The sequence below is a fragment of the Acipenser ruthenus genome, chromosome 28 (genome assembly GCF_902713425.1).
Source record: "Acipenser ruthenus chromosome 28, fAciRut3.2 maternal haplotype, whole genome shotgun sequence".
NCBI classification, from domain to species: Eukaryota; Metazoa; Chordata; class Actinopteri; order Acipenseriformes; family Acipenseridae; genus Acipenser; species Acipenser ruthenus.
Window position 1 is genome coordinate 8,478,865 of NC_081216.1, and position 18,033 is coordinate 8,496,897.

The 18,033-nt window shown below is 39.5% G+C and overlaps 1 protein-coding gene across 1 annotated transcript in view; it reads left to right on the forward strand.

The window, feature by feature from the left end:
* LOC117434849 (tumor necrosis factor receptor superfamily member 16-like) overlaps nt 1–18,033 on the forward strand; it is a 59,847-nt gene that overhangs the window by 1,883 nt on the left and 39,931 nt on the right. The window contains exon 2 of the mRNA XM_034057521.3: nt 9,231–9,372. Coding sequence (XP_033913412.3) covers nt 9,231–9,372 — 142 coding nt within the window. The remainder of the gene's footprint in view (nt 1–9,230; nt 9,373–18,033) is intronic.

Below are 18,033 nucleotides of genomic sequence, written 5' to 3' on the forward strand. Positions count from 1 at the left end.
TATTTGGCAAGTATTAATCAGGAACGATACAGACTCAGTAATACCCAGTAGTTATACATCGTATAATAATAACCACATGACTACATGTTATCGATATCACGACGCGACGCAATGAGCATCCCAAGAAAAGTTCTGGAGACACTGGGATCAGTGATCCAAAAGTGTGACTGTCCCGTCCAAAGCGTGAGGTGTGTTATTTCACATGACCATGCTTATATGTTACTTATTTCCCCTAAATGGTATGAGGGTTTAATCTGTTGAAAGGTGCCTTATCCCATAATCAGTTTTACTGAGAAACACGATTCCTTGCTGTCTGTGATCAATTCCTCCATGGTTCAGCCTTCTGTGCCCTCTACTTTAACATAGATCAGACCTTCTTGACAGTCCAGTTCATTTACATTGCCCAGTGGTAGACTTAGGATACTTGCTAGTACTTGCAGCTGTAGGAGGTTATGGAATACACATATTCCCAAGCTTTGTTATAGCAGGGAATTAAAAAAGATTAGCTAGAAGAATCCATAGCAGATCCATTAAGCAGACACATTCCGTGTGGAGTAGTGGTTAGGGCTCTAGACTCTTTACCGGAGGGTTGTGGGTTCAATCCCTGTTTGGGGACAATGCTACTGTACCCTTGAGCAAGGTACTTTACCTAGATTACTCCAGTAAAAACCCAACTGTATAAATGGGTAACTGTATGTAAAAAAAATAATAATAATGTGATATCTTGTAACAATTGTAAGTCACCCTGGATAAGGGCATCTGCTAAGAAATAAATGATAACATTAATAATAATAATTTTGAGCAATGGAAAAACAATGGACTAGGAACAAATATCCCAGAGTGTCATATTGCACACTAGTGCCAGCAGATGGTACTGGTTAATACCACGTCATAGCTGCCCTTGTGCTCCCATTGCAATATCCCATTCAAGATTCTTAATGGGGTTGAAAAGATTGCAGGGCAATGAGGAGTCTTAATGGAAATAAATGGATGTCTTTTGCAGTCTGGTTAAACCTTAAATCTGTCTCCTTTTTGGTCTTTGCTAATATTCAGTCAGCTATTCCATTTTAGCAAACTTCTTTTACAGTCCAGTCTTTCATTGTTTCTGATAGTAATATCTATACTCCCTGGTGATTGGTATGGCTCATTGAACCAAGAACGTTGGACAACTCTGATATATATCATTGAATCAGGCGAAGGGGCTTAAAATTACTACTTGCAGTAAACTAAGACAATATTGTGGTTGACATGAAAGGACAATATTTGCAGAAATAAACTATTGTCATATTTGTGCCACATTCTACTGTATGTAGGCCCGCTTGTGCAATTTTGGTCATTGGAAGATCCTTTTTCCTTCTTTGCAACCATCTTTAAACAATATCGTATTCAAATACAATGCTAAACAACACACTGAAGAACTTTAAAATTGTAGAAGTGAGCCAGCATAGGATTTGAGGCAGTCCCGCCTGAAAGACCTTAACCTTTATGAGGTGAAATGTGGGATATTATCCAGAGTCAAAGCCACTCATCTCAATTATTTTCCCAGTTTTTAATATACTTGGGAGGAGAAAGCTAATTTGATTTGCAGTAAAAGCAGTGATAAAGAAGTTTAGACAGTTTCCTGTGCCAGGGGGCCAAGGTGCTATCTGTCAATTACAAATACTTTGTAGTTTGAGAGAGCCTGAGAGGCAAGGAGGGCTGGATAACAGCACTCTAATATTCTATCTATATGATGACTGCGATCTTTCATTGGCATTTCTGATTTCCGGTGATCACAGGACACGGTACAATTCCAACAAAAACACCTTCTCATTTTTCATTGAGTGTTTTTGAAGTTATGGAGGAATTACTGCCGACATCGCTTTGCTCATGATGAGAAGTAACAGATGCTCATAATTAACATCGGTACAATGTGTTTCAAAGTTTTTTGGTTTAACTTAAAATGATATATTGGTACTAAAATATAACAAGTAAAACATCACTTGTAGCAGGTTTAAGACTAAAAAAAAACTTGTTTGAAAATGTTTTCTGCAAACTGTAAACTTGATTTAATTAATCAAAATAGGCTTTAAAAAACAGTGCTAAACAAAACAGTACCTAACATAGTCCTTTATGGGAGTATTATATTATATTATATTATATTATATTATATTATATTATATTATATTATATTATAGAGAAAGAGCCTAACTTCCTCTTGAACTAATCAGGAATCTACCTGCTAATGCCTTTAGCACAGGGGACGATTAAAACTGTTTGAGAACATCTGTTAGCACCACTGCACTTTATACACTAAAAGCACAGCACACCCAAACCCACTAGAATACACCTAGTTTAGCCTTAAGCAAATGTGCTAACCTCCTCATCCATAGACACGCACAGTGTACTTGTGGCTGAGCCACTTCTGTCATAATGTTCATTTCCAACTGTTTGCTCTGAGTTCTTTTCAAAAGCTAAGGAGCTATTGATGATGATGATTTTCAGAGCTGTTAACAGCAGTTGACAGCTGGGGTCATGGGTTCAACCACAAAGCCACCCTTGACTATCCAAACACACCACAGAGGTGTGTGCTGCTGTCAGAGCTCAATGCACACATTGCAGGTGAATTGCTAGTGTTCAAGACACCTTTCTGATAGGCTGAGCTGTTTAAGGGAGTGCTGACGAGACTTTAAACCCCTTCTCTTACTTCTTATAGCGTAAGAAGTCAACACACAATTGAATAAAACCATTGCAAGTGTTCATTTTTTTCTTCCCAAAAACATGTTCGTTTTGTTGCATTTTGACCTTGCTTTCAGATCATTCATTTTCAATGTATCCTCTTCTAAACGCGTTTAAACTTGAAAAAGCATGCTTAACCCATTAAGTGCCAAATAAATGTTTATTTGAAAAAATCAGAACACAAGCTGTATTTATGTAATTTGATACATGGCATTTAGACTTTTGTGGTTAACAAAATGAGAGTAAGTTATAGCAACCGGGGGGGGGGGGGGGGGGGGGGCCTTACAATCAACAGCTGTGTTGAAGTCATCTCACCTGCCCCAGCTAACTTCCCTTAGAAAAAAATAAATACTAGGGTCTGCAACTACCCCATATTCAAATATTGTACTTTTAAATCCACTGGTTTTTAAATTAGCAATTAATTAGCAAGAATGTCAGTAATATACGTCCTGCAACGGCTGTGAATTTAAAATCAGAGCTACCAGTATGACGAAAAACTTAAGGACCATGACATATAACAAGAGTGTGTAAAGAATAAGAAGTGGCGGTAACACTTTATATTAAGGTGCTGCTTATTAATGTTTTATAAATATATAATATATGCTTAATAACTATGTTATATAGTGTTAATAAAGCATTATATATGGTATATAACCATGCAATAGCCATAGACGGAATTAAAGTTTTGTAAAGGGGACAGTTTTTAGCCACCTGTTCTACTTTGGGATGTTTAACCATCCAATAGCCATAAACAGAATTACATTTTTATAAAGGGACCGTTTTTAGCCACCTACTGTACTTTGGGATGTTTAAATGTAATTCAGTCTATGGCTATTGCATGGTTATAAACAATATATAATGCTTTATTAACACTGTATAACATAGTTATCACACATCTATTATTTATAAAACATTAATAAGCAGCAACTTAATATAAAGTGTTACAGGAGTGGCAAATAATAGTGTTGAAAATTGGATCAGTGGAATTAAAGACATTGATGTCATGTGATGGATGTACAGATAGAGAGACCTCCATATATCCTCACAATCAGATACTCCCAATAACATATATTCAGTGTTTCACCGTCTCTTTGTAAATAAAGTACCTCCTACCATCTGTTCTAAACCTTTCTTCATTCAATTTCCTACCGTGCTGTTACTGAAATAGTGACCTTTTATAACTTAAAATCATAACACATACAATACTGTGCTGGAGCGTGTAGATCCTGCATAGGGCAATGTCATTATTGCACTGTTTTGTGTTTTATAATTGTGTAGTTAACAGATTGATTTGGTGTTCAATGGCCACTGTCATTGTGTACATGGTGGGTCTGAGTTGCATTTGTCAAATTACCCTTATTGGACCTGACCTAGACATAGAGCTCAAACACCAGTGAACAAAGCTTTTGAAAAGGTACAATTAGTCCAGTCTCTACTTATCTACCTACAGTAGAGCCCCTGATATTTATTGATATTTATAAAATGGTCTGTGCAAGAACAAAATCTATCTCCTTTTGATAACATCATCAGCCCTATCAAGGCCCTCGGTAGCTGTTGAAAACATAGCCTAATGGAGTCAACCAATAGGAATCCACAGGTTGAAGAGGTGAAGAAAGGGGCGTTTTCGGGCACATGAAAATGCATTACTGATTAAAGAAGTTTTGAGAAGTGAGCATAAGCTATATGGGCCAAACCTATACCTTTTGCATGTCTAGATTTTATGTGTTTTGAAATGAAATTGGGGGAGTTTATGATTGAATAAAATAAAATAATTCTACCCAAAATTAAAAACGTTGCCCCTCCCCCAAAAAAGAAACAAGCTGAAAATAGAGATCCCTTCAGTATAGTTAGTCAGTTGATAGCCTTCTGGTAATGGCTGAGCAACCTTATCTAGAATACAGAGTGAGTGAGTGGGGGCTTTTTTTAATGTGAGAGCACAATAGCCTTGCTGACACTACAGCTCCCTCTGAGAGGATTGAATTACACTGAGCCAGGAGATTTCCATGGCACAAAGCAGAAGGCTGGAGTCACCCTGCCTCTGTCTTTCAATGGCATCCAGCAGAAAAGAGTGGGAGATTCAAGGTGTAGCAACTGAGGCTTGAAAAAACATGTCCCCATTGGCTCATTTTAAAGGCACTACCGAAGGGAGTTCACAGTGAGTCATGCACACAAGAGCTGAATCTTGTCCTTGACAAGTTGGTGATCTTGGCTGGGGGCCTACAGGGAGTGCTGCACTGGCCGTTACGTGTCTTCTGCAGGTTAGGGAGGCAAATTCAACTCAAGACACAACCAGGACTCCTAACATCCTGTATAATATTTTGTTGACTATATTTTCAATTCGACTAGGGTGTTACCAATTCACAACCGTCCCTTTTCTGGGTCCAAAAAGAAATCTAAACTGCCATCAGCACAGATTCTGCCAGCCTTTCAGTCCTGGGCCTCTCTCTCAAGTAGAGACTGACAGTTGATTGAGTCCATTAAAGTAATTTCACGTAGGAAGTGAGCCTGAAATGACTAGTGTTTCTGACGACTCTACAGGCTATTTAGCACAATCACGTATCTCCCTGAACAGTTCAAACACCTTGCAGACTTCTCATGTCAAATCAGTGTAGTGTTAAATGCCCAGGGTGGTGTCAAGACAGTGTTTCTGTATTTTACAAGTTGATATTCTAGGAGATACTAGAGCTGTATATATATATACTGTATATATGTGTGTGTGTTTGTGTGTGTGTGAATGTGTTCCTATCAAATTGGCACTTGTTGAAGGTCTGAGAAAGACAGATTCGTACAACATGGTTTTCAAACTAGGCCAAGTGCTTCATACTGTATCTGTAAATCTCTGCTGAGTCCCTGAGCAAAGCTTGGCTGCTGATTGGTTTCTAAAGCGGATTCCTTCATCGAGAATGAGTAACTCTGTTGATCTTTGATTCATCTCAAACTAAAACAGATGTAAAAGCCAAACCATTCTACGTATATGCATGGTATGAAAAGAGCAGTATAATACCTGAAGCAGTGTTGGAACCAAATGGTTAACGTTGAATTGTAAGTTTAAATGTGTGTAATACATACAGTATAAATAGAAATAATAAAAACACCAAGTGTTACATTTAAAGTTGAATACACTGTAAATAGTGTGGTACAGTACAACACAAATTGCACAGAAACTGTGAGGCTCTGCAATGTTCTCACTTGTTCTTGTGTGTTTTGCTGCCATAAAGAGATAACACCTACTGTACTGCACAGAGTAAGTGCAAGATTCCGTTATAATATTCGAGAGAATACAAAAAAAATGAAAACAATGCTAATATTTATAATGTCTTGCTCACAAACATTTCATGTTTTACAGTATGTGTCTTGCGGCTCTCGGCCATATGGAAACTTTGGTATGCGGATCGTAGGGTCAGGAAGTTTGGCCACCGCTGATCTAAACTGTACTGTATTGTGTTATCACTGAGAATCCCAATGAAAGTGAATGGCTGAAATTCCACCTGTCATATCATTCTGTATAACACAATTTTATATTATTGATCAGTGAAGGTATTTGAAGACTAAGTATCTTTTACAATATCATTGTAATTGTTTTCTTACCTCTCTGTTTCCATTGTATGGTTATGTACAGTAATTGTTTTGAGTGGCTCTGAGTTCTGTTGCTCCAATACAGAGTTGTTATCATGTTACTGTCAATCTGCATCTATCTGGCTTCTTAATCCAGGTAAAGGCAGATTTATAGAGAAGTGATAGAAGTTCAATATTGCAGCATACCCAGATCCACTCAAATATATTGCAAGCACCATAACATGGGAAGGGAAATGTTATTACCTGTAAAGTTACTTACTCTTTAACTGAAAAATAATAAACAGAAAAATACTGGTTATTATTTTGAAATGTCATGTTAAATATATGGAAAGCTACAAAGCGGTATGCAATTCAATATGTTAACGTAACATTATCCAGCAGGTTTAATTTGACTTTATGAAGCAAAAAATATATTTCAATAGGGTGATGCATAACTTTTGGTCATAGCTGTGCAATAAAAGGACAGTGGCATACTGATAGCAGGAGAGAGAACTCCAGCATGTGTTCACGTTTCCAATGAGCCTCCCTGGGTATAGCTGATCGTACACTATACTGTAAGGAGAGAACACTTGCTTGTTCACAAGATGTGTCTACGGCTCTTCTGCTAATGTTTTTTTTCTGTTTCACATCTTTTCTGCATTTGTGTCATCATGCATTTTTAAGCTGCCTGAGACAGATTTCTAGACCACCTCATGCATAAACTAAGAGGATGAATCTGCTTCCATCACCAGACTTCCTTGTTGTCTCCTCTCTCCCTTAAAAAGGCCATCCAGCCTGAACAACAGCATGATTCACAATTCATAAGGCATGCACCTCAAAGCTCTACCCCACCTGTGCAGAGAATCTGGAACACATGGTTGAAATGTTATGTTCTTTTTAATTTCTTAAACAGTTTATCTTTAGGATTAAACACGTTTAACCATGTATGGCTGGTTCCACAGACCCTGATTAGCACTAATCTTGGACAATCTTACCTAAGGTAATATTAGTTAGTCCAAGATTAGTAGTAATCAGGGTCTGTGAAACCAGTCAATAAACATTACCATACTGGGAGTTTTTGACATGCGTATGTTTGACAATGGGTGGGAAACGTTTAAATATTTAAACTATGAACATGCCTACTCCATGGAGAAACATGGAAAAACATGTAAAAAGTATATAGAACCATGCAGATACTGCAGAAAATGATTTTTCCTATTTAAATTTACATAGATTTCCTCAGAGATTCGTCTCTGTGTGAGATTTAGGGAAATGTTCTTGAGTGTTATGGGAAAAAAAAACAACATCTAAGAAATGCTTTAATGCAGGAAAACAAAATTGAAAGCGCTGCTAACCCTTTTCTGTCCTGCGAGTTTGAAACCTGTGTTGGTCGTCTACACACCCAGTCTCTGATTCGATGGAATTTGCATGGAATTCGACAGAGGCTTTAGGCTCTAGAACAGTCATTCCCTACCTTTCACAAACTCTGAATTCAGACAGAGACAGACAGAGGGCTCAGGCCCTGACCTCAGACAGTAAAAACAATATGGATAAAAAGTCCAGTAGCCTTTAGCTCTGTTGCCGGTGCATGCCAGCCTGTAGCAATGACACCGCTACAGTACCATGCACAGTACAGTACTGCTTCAAGAGGAAAGCTTGTTCGAGACAGGCAGAGGAGAGATAACGGTAACTCATGGCATGCTGATGAAAGAGGGGAGAAGGATTGATGAAGGGACTCAAACAGTCTGTATCATTTTTTTACAAGACATTGAAGTTTTGACTTTACCCCTAGGTTCCCGAAGATAATTACATCCTGTATGTATGTATTATTATTATTATTTTTATTATTATTTATTTCTTAGCAGACACTCTTATCCAGGGTGACTTACAATTGTTACAAGATATCACATTATTTTTACATACAATTACCCATTTATACAGTTGGGTTTTTACTGGAGTAATCTAGGTAAAGTACCTTGCTCAAGGGTACAGCAGCAGCATCCTCTACCTGGGATTGAACCCACAACCCTCCAGTCAAGAGTCCAGAGCCCCAACCACTACTCCACACTGCTGCCCTAATGATTTTTAGTTTTTATTGAATTTTATTGCCTAATGATTTTTAGTTTTTAATGAATTAGGAGGCAGTGATGCCTAGTAGTTAGAACTGAGGGACTGGGAGAGAAGCAGTGTGGCCTCGTAGTTAGAGCTAAGGGACTGGGAGACAATCAGTGTGGCCTAGTGGTTAGAGCGGAGGGACTGGGAAGTAGGTTGTTCGGAGGCAGTAGGGAGATAAGGGGGAGGGTCACCTGATGTCCTTGTGCAACCCACTGAAAAACAGCAGTCACTTTTCTATGGTCTGTCATGGTGAAATAATGTTATATACAGCACAAAGTGAAAAGACTTTAATCATACCACATCAGCACTGTGGTACGCTCAGTTATCGGGGCTGACAGCTGCACTTGTCTGCCTCTTGCTTGAGGCTTCTATCTTCAGCATTGATCAGACTGGTAACTTCAAAGCAGCACGTTTAAAACACAGACTGCCCTATCCGGACAGATCAGCATGATAACTCAGACAGGCATCACTCTGTACACCAGCATACTGGAAGCAGGCACTTTCTGTCGGTATTTCTTTCTTTCTTTCTGATGGCTTTCTTAGGAGGAAGGGGCTTCAGTTACAATATATTCTTTCTTTTTACAAGGTTTGCAATCCTTCTGAATGCTTTTACTTAACTGTTGTTTTAGTTTTACTACTGATTGAAAATAATTAGAAGTGCCTTCATGAATCAAAACGAGTTCCCTCAGTAGGGGAGAATGGTGTGCTAACAAGGGACGAGCCTTGAGGGGCCAAATGGCTTTTTCTCGTTCCCAGACTTCTGTTCTCATGTTCTAAGACAGTGGTGCTTGTATGTGTGGAGCCGTGTTTAACCCTGTGTCTCTTTCTCTGTCCCCGGCCAGGTGGGGGTGCTGACTGCCCAGGAGCCCTGTGATTCTCAGCAGTACACTGCCAGCGGGCAGTGCTGTGAGGTGTGCCAGCCTGGGGAGGGCATGGTGACGAAGTGCGGGGTGAAGCAGACCGTGTGCGCCCCCTGCATAGACAGTGAGTACCATTCAGGACTGTTAAACACTGAGTGCTGGGTATAGAAATGCAGAAAGAAACTTCAATTCAATGACAAACATTTTGACTAGAATATCCTCCATGTAATTCCTTCCATTGAAGTTTGTCATTGAATTGAAGTTTCTTTAAGTATTTCTATAGACACCTTGACACTGAATTCAGAAATACAAAAAATCTATTTATAGTCAATTCTCATTAAAACAAACTCAGATTTTCTACTCATTTTCTGCATGGTCTGGTCAAATTTAGAAGTTGCTTATTGTAAATGACTTCTTATAATACAAATTTACTGAACACAAATTTCTTGTTTGTGCAAATTATTAAACTCCTGATAATACGAATTATTGATAAGACAATTTTTTGGACTATATATATATATATATACACTGCTGTGCAAAAGTCTTAGACATCAAGAGTCCATCAACAGTCCAAAGCACCTTTGACCATTGTTCCATAGTCCAATTTCTGTATTCTTGTGCATATTTTAGCCTTTAGTCTTATTCTTCAGAGGTTCTTACTGCAACACATCCTTTACATCCTGATTTCAAGAGTGATCTTCGTAATGTTGATTTAATGGACAACGACACTTGTGCCTTCTGCCAGTTCTGTTGTAAATTCAACCCTTGTCTTCTTTCTATTCCTTAAGGATATTATCTTCAAGTATTGCTCATCCTTGTTAGACAGCTTTTTGTGTCTTCCAGTCCTGGGTTTGTCAATTTCTCTGTATTTGTTGATTATGCTTCGGCTACCACACCTTGAAAATCAAGTAATGCAAGCTATTTCACTCAATGTTTTTCCTTCTTCATGCAAGTCAAGGTTGTTATAATAGTAGAAAACACTAGTGGAGGCTTTGAGTAAATTGTTGATGCTCATAATGCATCAGAGTAGAAAAGTGCAACATGTCTAAGACTTTTGCACGGCAGTGTGACTATATTTACTGTATATATATATATATATATATATGTATATATATATATATATATATATATATATATATATATATATACACTCATACACACACTGTATAGTCTATGGCTCTATAAGTTACAAAAGTGAAATTATGGTCTGAAATCCAGATGTGCAATTCAATCATATGACTGACAGTGTGGAATTATCTTCCAAATCAGACATGACAGGAACCAAAATGATTTTCCCCTTTTATGTTCCGGCATGCCCTTTAATTACCAGGCATCAGAATCTATTAGCCTAGTTGTGCAAGCTTGGATTGATTATCACCAGTCATTAGCCACAAGGAAAGGCTACTAGCCCTGAGTCACATATCAACGAGTCAAGCTGAATCCCAAAAGATCAAGGGAGATCTTAAGATAGAATGAAGAGCACAATACAAGAAAGCACACAGTATTGATTCCTAATGCCCCACCTCAAGGCACAATACAATACACACATAAGCAATATCCATCACAGTGCAGCACAATGCATTCTGCAGCTTCCTTTTTTAACTGACACTTCAGTGCTCTGAACTACAAAATAATCATGCAGTGTCAAGGTCAGATTGAGGTCTTCGACCAGCACTGCTTCAGCACTGCCTCGCTGGGGGTCTCCCTGCTTTGACAGCACAGCAGTGTTAAAGCAGCCAAGCCCTCAGGAACAAAAGCACAGAGGGTGGGATTACACACTGCAGCCATAGCAGCCGGGGCCCCTGGGAGACAGACAGAGCGTTTAAGCACTTTGCCCAGGAATTATGACCCTTTAAAGACATGATGGGTTGGGCTGTAGCGTGTTTCAATGCTGCTATAGATGCAGCAGATGCTCACAGAGTGGCTGTCATCAATTATTACCAGGAAGCCTGCTCTCTGAGTGAGGGGACATAGAGAAGCAGATATTATTACCAGGGAGCCTGCTGTCTGAGTGAGGGGACAGAGAGAAGCAGATATTATTACCAGGGAGCCTGCTCTCTGAGTGAGGGGACAGAGAGAAGCAGATATTATTAGCAGGGAGCCTGCTCTCTGAGTGAGGGGACAGAGAGAAGCAGATATTATTAGCAGGGAGCCTGCTCTCTGAGTCAGGAGACAGAAGCAGATGTTATTACCAGGGAGCCTGCTGTCTGAGTCAGGGGACAGCATATTCCCATATAGAAGCCTGAATCAAATCAAAGCTTATGGCTCTGACGTAGCTAATCTTTGTAATAGCTATGGCAGAGCAATCATTTTGATTTACTCCTGCAGTCTTTCTGAGTGGTTCTCAATTACCTAAACAATGTTGTTTTCTATTATTTTTTGATAAGTTAAAAGTTAAGAAGGTACCCTTCCGTTCTAGTTGCCTGTCATATGTGACAAGCTTTATCCGCCAAAGTATAGAAGTATAGTATGATTCCTTTTTGTTTGGCTGGCAATACACAGCTGTGCCCTAAATAACTAATGATCTCATTAATATAAAGTCACATATGTCTATGACAGGCAACGTGAACAAAAGCAAAAAAAAAAAAATCACTCCGAATGATTGCAAACATGATAACAATGTCAGGGGACAGTCAAAACAAGACAATGTGATTTGAATCGTTATCATGTGGATCCTCTTTTGTAACAGCTTGCACATGAAATATTTTGATCAGACACACGCTACACTTGCACACGTCTTTGAAGACGGCTTCAGACGTTCATTGTTTGATCTTTGAATGTAGCCGAGTTGTTTTTTTTTTAATAATCTCAATAGTGCACCTAATTAACATGCTATATTACAATCTGAAAAGAGATTAAACAGTTGCACACACTCTCAAACAAAAAAATACCAGAATTGTTTGAATATTACCAGTGTTTCTATAAAAGTCTGTTTTAGCGTATGCAATAGATTTCCTCCTAGAGGCTGACGACTTAATAATACTGACAACAGCATAAGACACCTACTTACCTGTCAAATACATAGCTCGCTCTCTGCTTAAATAGCAAGTCGTTTGAACCGTATAGTTTGCAATTCGCATCCAGCCCTTGCCTTCCATTTCAATTCAATGGGCTGAGATGCCAATTCATTACAGTGCACCCTATCGGAAGAATCCTGACCCCGGTGGTTGAAACAGGAAATTCAATATCCGTGTTGTTTGCATTATTATAGCTATAGCATGTACGCCGGCTCTGAATCCTGGGGGACAGTGAGAGGTCATGGTTACGAGCCCCATGTTGGTATTCCCTCCCTGATCCAGGTGGAGGCACACTTGTGTTTACACTCAAGGACAAGCTTTGATTAAGCGGGGGGGGAAATGGAATGAATCTCCTCCTAGCGGCTGATGAGTTAATAATACTGACCCATACTTACCTCTCGACTTGAGAGCTTGCTCTTTAGCTGAATGGTATGACGTTCATCTTTGAACTGTATGGTTTGCAGTATGCATCCAGCCCTTGCTTTTCTATTCAATTCAATCGGCTAGATGCCAGATCATTACAAGTAACTTGGAATATCTTCCACTTCAATTAGTATCAAGAGTAACTAAACCTATTTATTAAACCATAATATTATAACTTGTTTAACTTCAACATGTTTATGCCGTTAAAAAAAATAATGGAAATTCATTCTTCCCTATTAAAGAAAGATCTTGAAGGCAGTATGAGTGGTACACACCCTGAATTGCGGTCTGACTTCAGTATCTTGTGATATAGTTCGGGGACAGTTTTTAGTATAAGCCACGTCTAGTTGATACAGTGGAATTGCCTCTATACCATGACCCCGTGAATAGAATGATTATTTTCCGTATAACCTGCAAAGTTTCTGAAACGGGAGGCCTGCTGGTACATTTTTTTTTTTTCGTATTTGGAACCCAAGCTCTTATGCCACCAACGCACCTTAACCAGAAAACAAATACATATCAAACCAATTAATGGAACGCCAGACTTGAGAGCAGCGAGAGCCAAATATAGACTATTGATGGATGCTGCCCTCTACGACCTTGCAGCAGCATAGAGTTACCCGGCTCTGCAATGAAAACACTCCCTCAGCAGATACGTATTCAAACATCTCTCCCAGTCTCTCAGCTCTGACCACTAAGCCTCACAGCTTCCCTCCCAGTCCCTCAGCTCTGACCACTAAGCCTCACAGCTTCCCTCCCAGTCCCTCAGCTCTGACCCTTAGGGCCCCACTGCTTCCCTTCCAGTCTCTCAACTCTGACCCTTAGGGCCCCACTGCTTCTCTCCCAGTCTCTCAACTCTGACCCTTAGGGCCCCACTGCTTCCCTACCAGTCCCTCAGTTCTCATGATTAGGGTGCAGGGTAATGCCAGTGCTGGAGAGCTGAGAATGAAGTCGTTTAATGCTTGCATATGTAGGTTCATATTTCTTTAAAATGGTGCAGCGTAGGCACCCTTTGTTTTGTGTAACCATCTTAAAAGGCAGCATTTCTGGATTGATTCCATTACCTTTGCTACTCTGTAGCATAGCCTGAGGGAAATTGTCAATTTGGAACCACCTAGAAGAGATCCTATCCCTGCTAACTGCATTACTGCTTGTGCTATAACCCAGACTGTGGGAGAGGTTCCTCATGTAACAATATACTGCTGAAGTACAATCCATTCCCTATCCACAATGCAAGACTAACACATATGAAAAGCAAATGGAAATGGAAGGGAATTCAATTTGGACACCTCCAAGGTAAAGATATAATGCACGGCAATGTAGAGTACCTGCAGGTTGTTTCTCCATATGTAATGGACAGTGTTGTGTGAAGCAATGCCATTACAGATTCTGTCCCCTGTCGGTGGGATGAGATGAAGTTAAAAGATTGCTTGCAGTGTGTTTGGTCACCAGTTCATGCCCCACCTCCATCCCTGTTACACAGAATTTAAGAGACACTGGCCATATTTTCAAAGCTAAATGATATCAACTAAGTTATCTTAAGCACACCGAAGGAGTTTGTTTCTCACTTTGTAATATCTGCATGATTTTCCTGTCAAAAAATAGGAATAAATTAAAGACTGGAGGAAACGCTTTAAATGACCCGTCGTGGTCTATGATCTAAACGGTGGGGCATCTAAATACTGTCACTGTTTAAACCAATAAAAGAATAGGACTTAGAGAAAACCAGCATCTCTTGAGTGTACTTTTGTCTTTGAAAGTAGGCCTAAGTGACAATAATTTAATGTTGAAATGACGCCCACTACTATAAATCAATTGGATAAACCCTGCAAGCCTCCTCCCTCCTTAAAACAAGTTTTTCTGAGTTTCAAATATGCTTCAGCCACTTGATTGCAACTATGATTCTGTTTCATTGACATGTAAAAATAATTATTTCAGACCCCAGTCCGTCTGAAATAATTAAACAAAAATCCCTAGAGTGCTCTTTATAACAGATACTGTATGCACTGCTAACAAGCTAACAAAGTAGGCTTAGTTATGTAAACTAACACACTTAAATACAGTTTGTAAATCTGATTTTTGTAGCCACTTTAATCTGTGAACAAACAGTTTCACCTTTAGGGAATGTAAACAAACACACAATAGACAGACTGGTCAAGAGGCCTGCTTTCCTTCAGAAGCCTGGATTAAACATGGCAGTGTGGCTGGAGGGGCCGTATATTTATACACAAAAGACCTTTCCCACAATGGTTGTGTTAATAACTGGATAAAGTGACACAATTTTTACCAAGGTGTTTGTGATTGTTCACAAAAACTAAAACCAGGCAGGTAGCGTCTTTTGGACACTATTGATAGCATGCTGCTGTTATAACACCCCCTATGAAACAATGGGCCAGATCAAGGTATTTACAACAAAATGCAATCTGCACACATATTGTTGTGAAAGTTTGGGAGCAACAGGCCATATTCTTCAGAGTGAGGTAATGGTAAGGCTTGCCCTATTTAATTTAGTACTGCCAAAGAAATGCCACTAGCAGGCATCACGAGAGCTTCCTGTCTTATCTGCAAACAAGTGGAAGTGCTCCTCAGTGCTTCCCTGCCTGCCATTCAGTCCTTGATCTCACGCAAACACTGGCAGTAGATTTCTTTGTTTGTTTTTGTACGTTGGCTCATTCAGGAAAGTATCTCAGGAGCTCGATATTTCAAAATGTTTTGGCAAGATCTCCAGACAAATTATATTAAGATCTCGTCATAACGGTTTGAAATGTCGAGATCCTGAGATCATTTATAAGCGGAGAGCACCATTGCATTTCATTTCTGACCAAGCATTCAGGTCAAAACACACAAGAAACAAGTGAATAAACTGCAGAGTTTTCATTTACTTTATATCTTTCAGTGTAGACCACAGAACAATAAAGTATATGAAAAAGATGCTGATGCACCAACTCTCACATCTTTTTCATATATACGCCTTATAAAGATAGACCGAGTTTTCGAGGGTGTAATATCTTGGCTGTCTGGTATCCAGTGGTTATGGCTTTTGAATACCATGGTTTTGTAAAACCACTATAACTCACAGTAGCTCAGCTATTTCTCACGCTCTGCTGTGCCTGTCTAGTGACTGTTGGGGATAGGCAGAGAAGTGTCCTTCTTTGTGGATTCACTTTCTCAGCAGTTACCCTTTCAATCCTGAATTAAACATGGGTTGTCTGCTTCTGATTTAATACTCGTAAATCCTAGTTTATAAAGTGCATGTTACTTCTGAGACCTTCTTCAGTTTATTCACACAGATGGAGAATACAATCAAGCCAGATTGCAAACAGCTCATTTAAAAAAGACTGTAAAGGTGGATTTTCTTTTTGTTATTATTTTATTATCATTCCCTCTCATAATCCTCAGGTGCAATTTTTTGACGTCTGGGTTTAACTTCTCAATCAAAGCTTTTATCAAATGATCTTCAGTGGCGCAGTATCGTCTCAGTACTGCTATCTGTGGCACTAGAGAACAGGGGACTGAGGTGCAACCGTAGCGCAAGACTAACTGAAACGGCCACCATTAGTAGAAGGGTACCACAGAGGTATTCATAGTAGTAATTATCGTTCTCTCTAGGCTGAAGAACTCATTAACTTCAAGAGGCTCAATCAGAATTCGAATGTTAAACTATACAAGGGTCAAGCAGACAAACATTTAGGCTGGTGCCTTCTTCAGTGCCCCGATTAATAAGTGCATGTGGTGGTATTTTTATTTCATTTAGGAAGTGGCTCCCCCTTCCTGTGTGTGAGTAGCACCCATCACTGTGATCACTCTGTTAATCGTGGGTGAGCAGTTCAAATATTTGATTATAAGCCAGTGACAGATAGAAATTCTTAACCTATGGTTATAGGAAGGCGCCACTGAAGGGGCACGGCGCCAGAAAAAAAGGCATGGTGGAACACCCTTTTGTTGTAACTATTAGAGCAACTGCCTATGCAACAATGCCATGGCCACTCAGATATTTAACCATGTTATCTCATGAACTATTACCTTGTGTAACAGAACCGCACCCACTCGGGTTCTTTGCCCCTTTTAAAACACTGACTCAGGACACGAGAAATGGATTTTCACTGCGCTGACGCGCTATTTTTTAATAAGCAAAAACACACAAAATAAAACAAAAGCCAAAAATAAACACCTAACTCTCTTTGAGTGCTAACTAAACATAAATCAGGAACCTAAACTAAAGCAGGACAGCTAAGCTGTTTACCTGTTGCAAAATAAACAAAAACAAATGTGTACTGCACGGAGTAAATGACAATGGGGTTGCAGTCCCAAATGATAAACACAATATATCTGTCCCACAATATACCAACACGGTCACCAGTCCTAGGTGTGTGCAGTAGTGCTCTTGGTGGGTGATACAGGTTTATCAGTGACAGTAGTGCAGTGCTGTTCCGGGTTTTGTGCTGGCCCTTGGTGACAGCTCCGGAACGTGTTAGCCATCTAATAATAATCACAAACAAGACAATTACAGACAAACAAACAAAACACTCATGATACGTATATTTCACGGGGTCTCTCACGGTCCTTTCAGGTTCTAAACACAAACCAAAGAGAAGGAACAGATTGCGTCTCTCCGTCCCCTTTTATGCTGTCACACATGACCCCTTGATGAACGAGTGCAGCCGCCCCTCAAATCTGGGACTGCCACGTCGTTTCCCTTCTGGGTTAATGAGTTAATGCAACAGAGTTCCACCCCCTTTCTAGCTGGCTGACTTGCCTGGAACCCTGGGAAAGAACTACCCGGCCAGCCCATCCAAGGTTCTCGTTGCTTAGCAACATGGTGCCATTCGTAAAATGGTGCTACTTATTACACTGTACGGCCCACAAGGGTGTGTTTTGTACAAATAATAAACTCCTGTTCTTTGGGAGTTGAGCTTTCTTGTATTGTTTATATTTAAGGTAGTTATGTTCGCAGTTACATACATATAGCATTTCGAATTGTGTTTACGACCCATTATAAGTGGCGCGCACCTGTAATGCTAATAAAAATCAGTACAGAGTTCTGCTAGATTTTCTTCATGGTATTATGATGATCTCCCAATAGGCGTTTTCAAGTTGATAATTTCATTTGTATTATGAATGTATTTCATAAATGTCCAGGACAAAGCGGAGAAACAGTTACTGTACTGGGTTGACTCCAATATTAGTTAGAGGCTGAGAGGACAAGATTAGAAAACACAAGAAAATACCATCATTAACATCCTCTTAAGCACTATCCCATAATGTGCTGATCATAAAATATAATATAATGCCAGGAGTGGACTTTATTAATGTATTGACATAAATTATTGAGATGGAAGCATTAT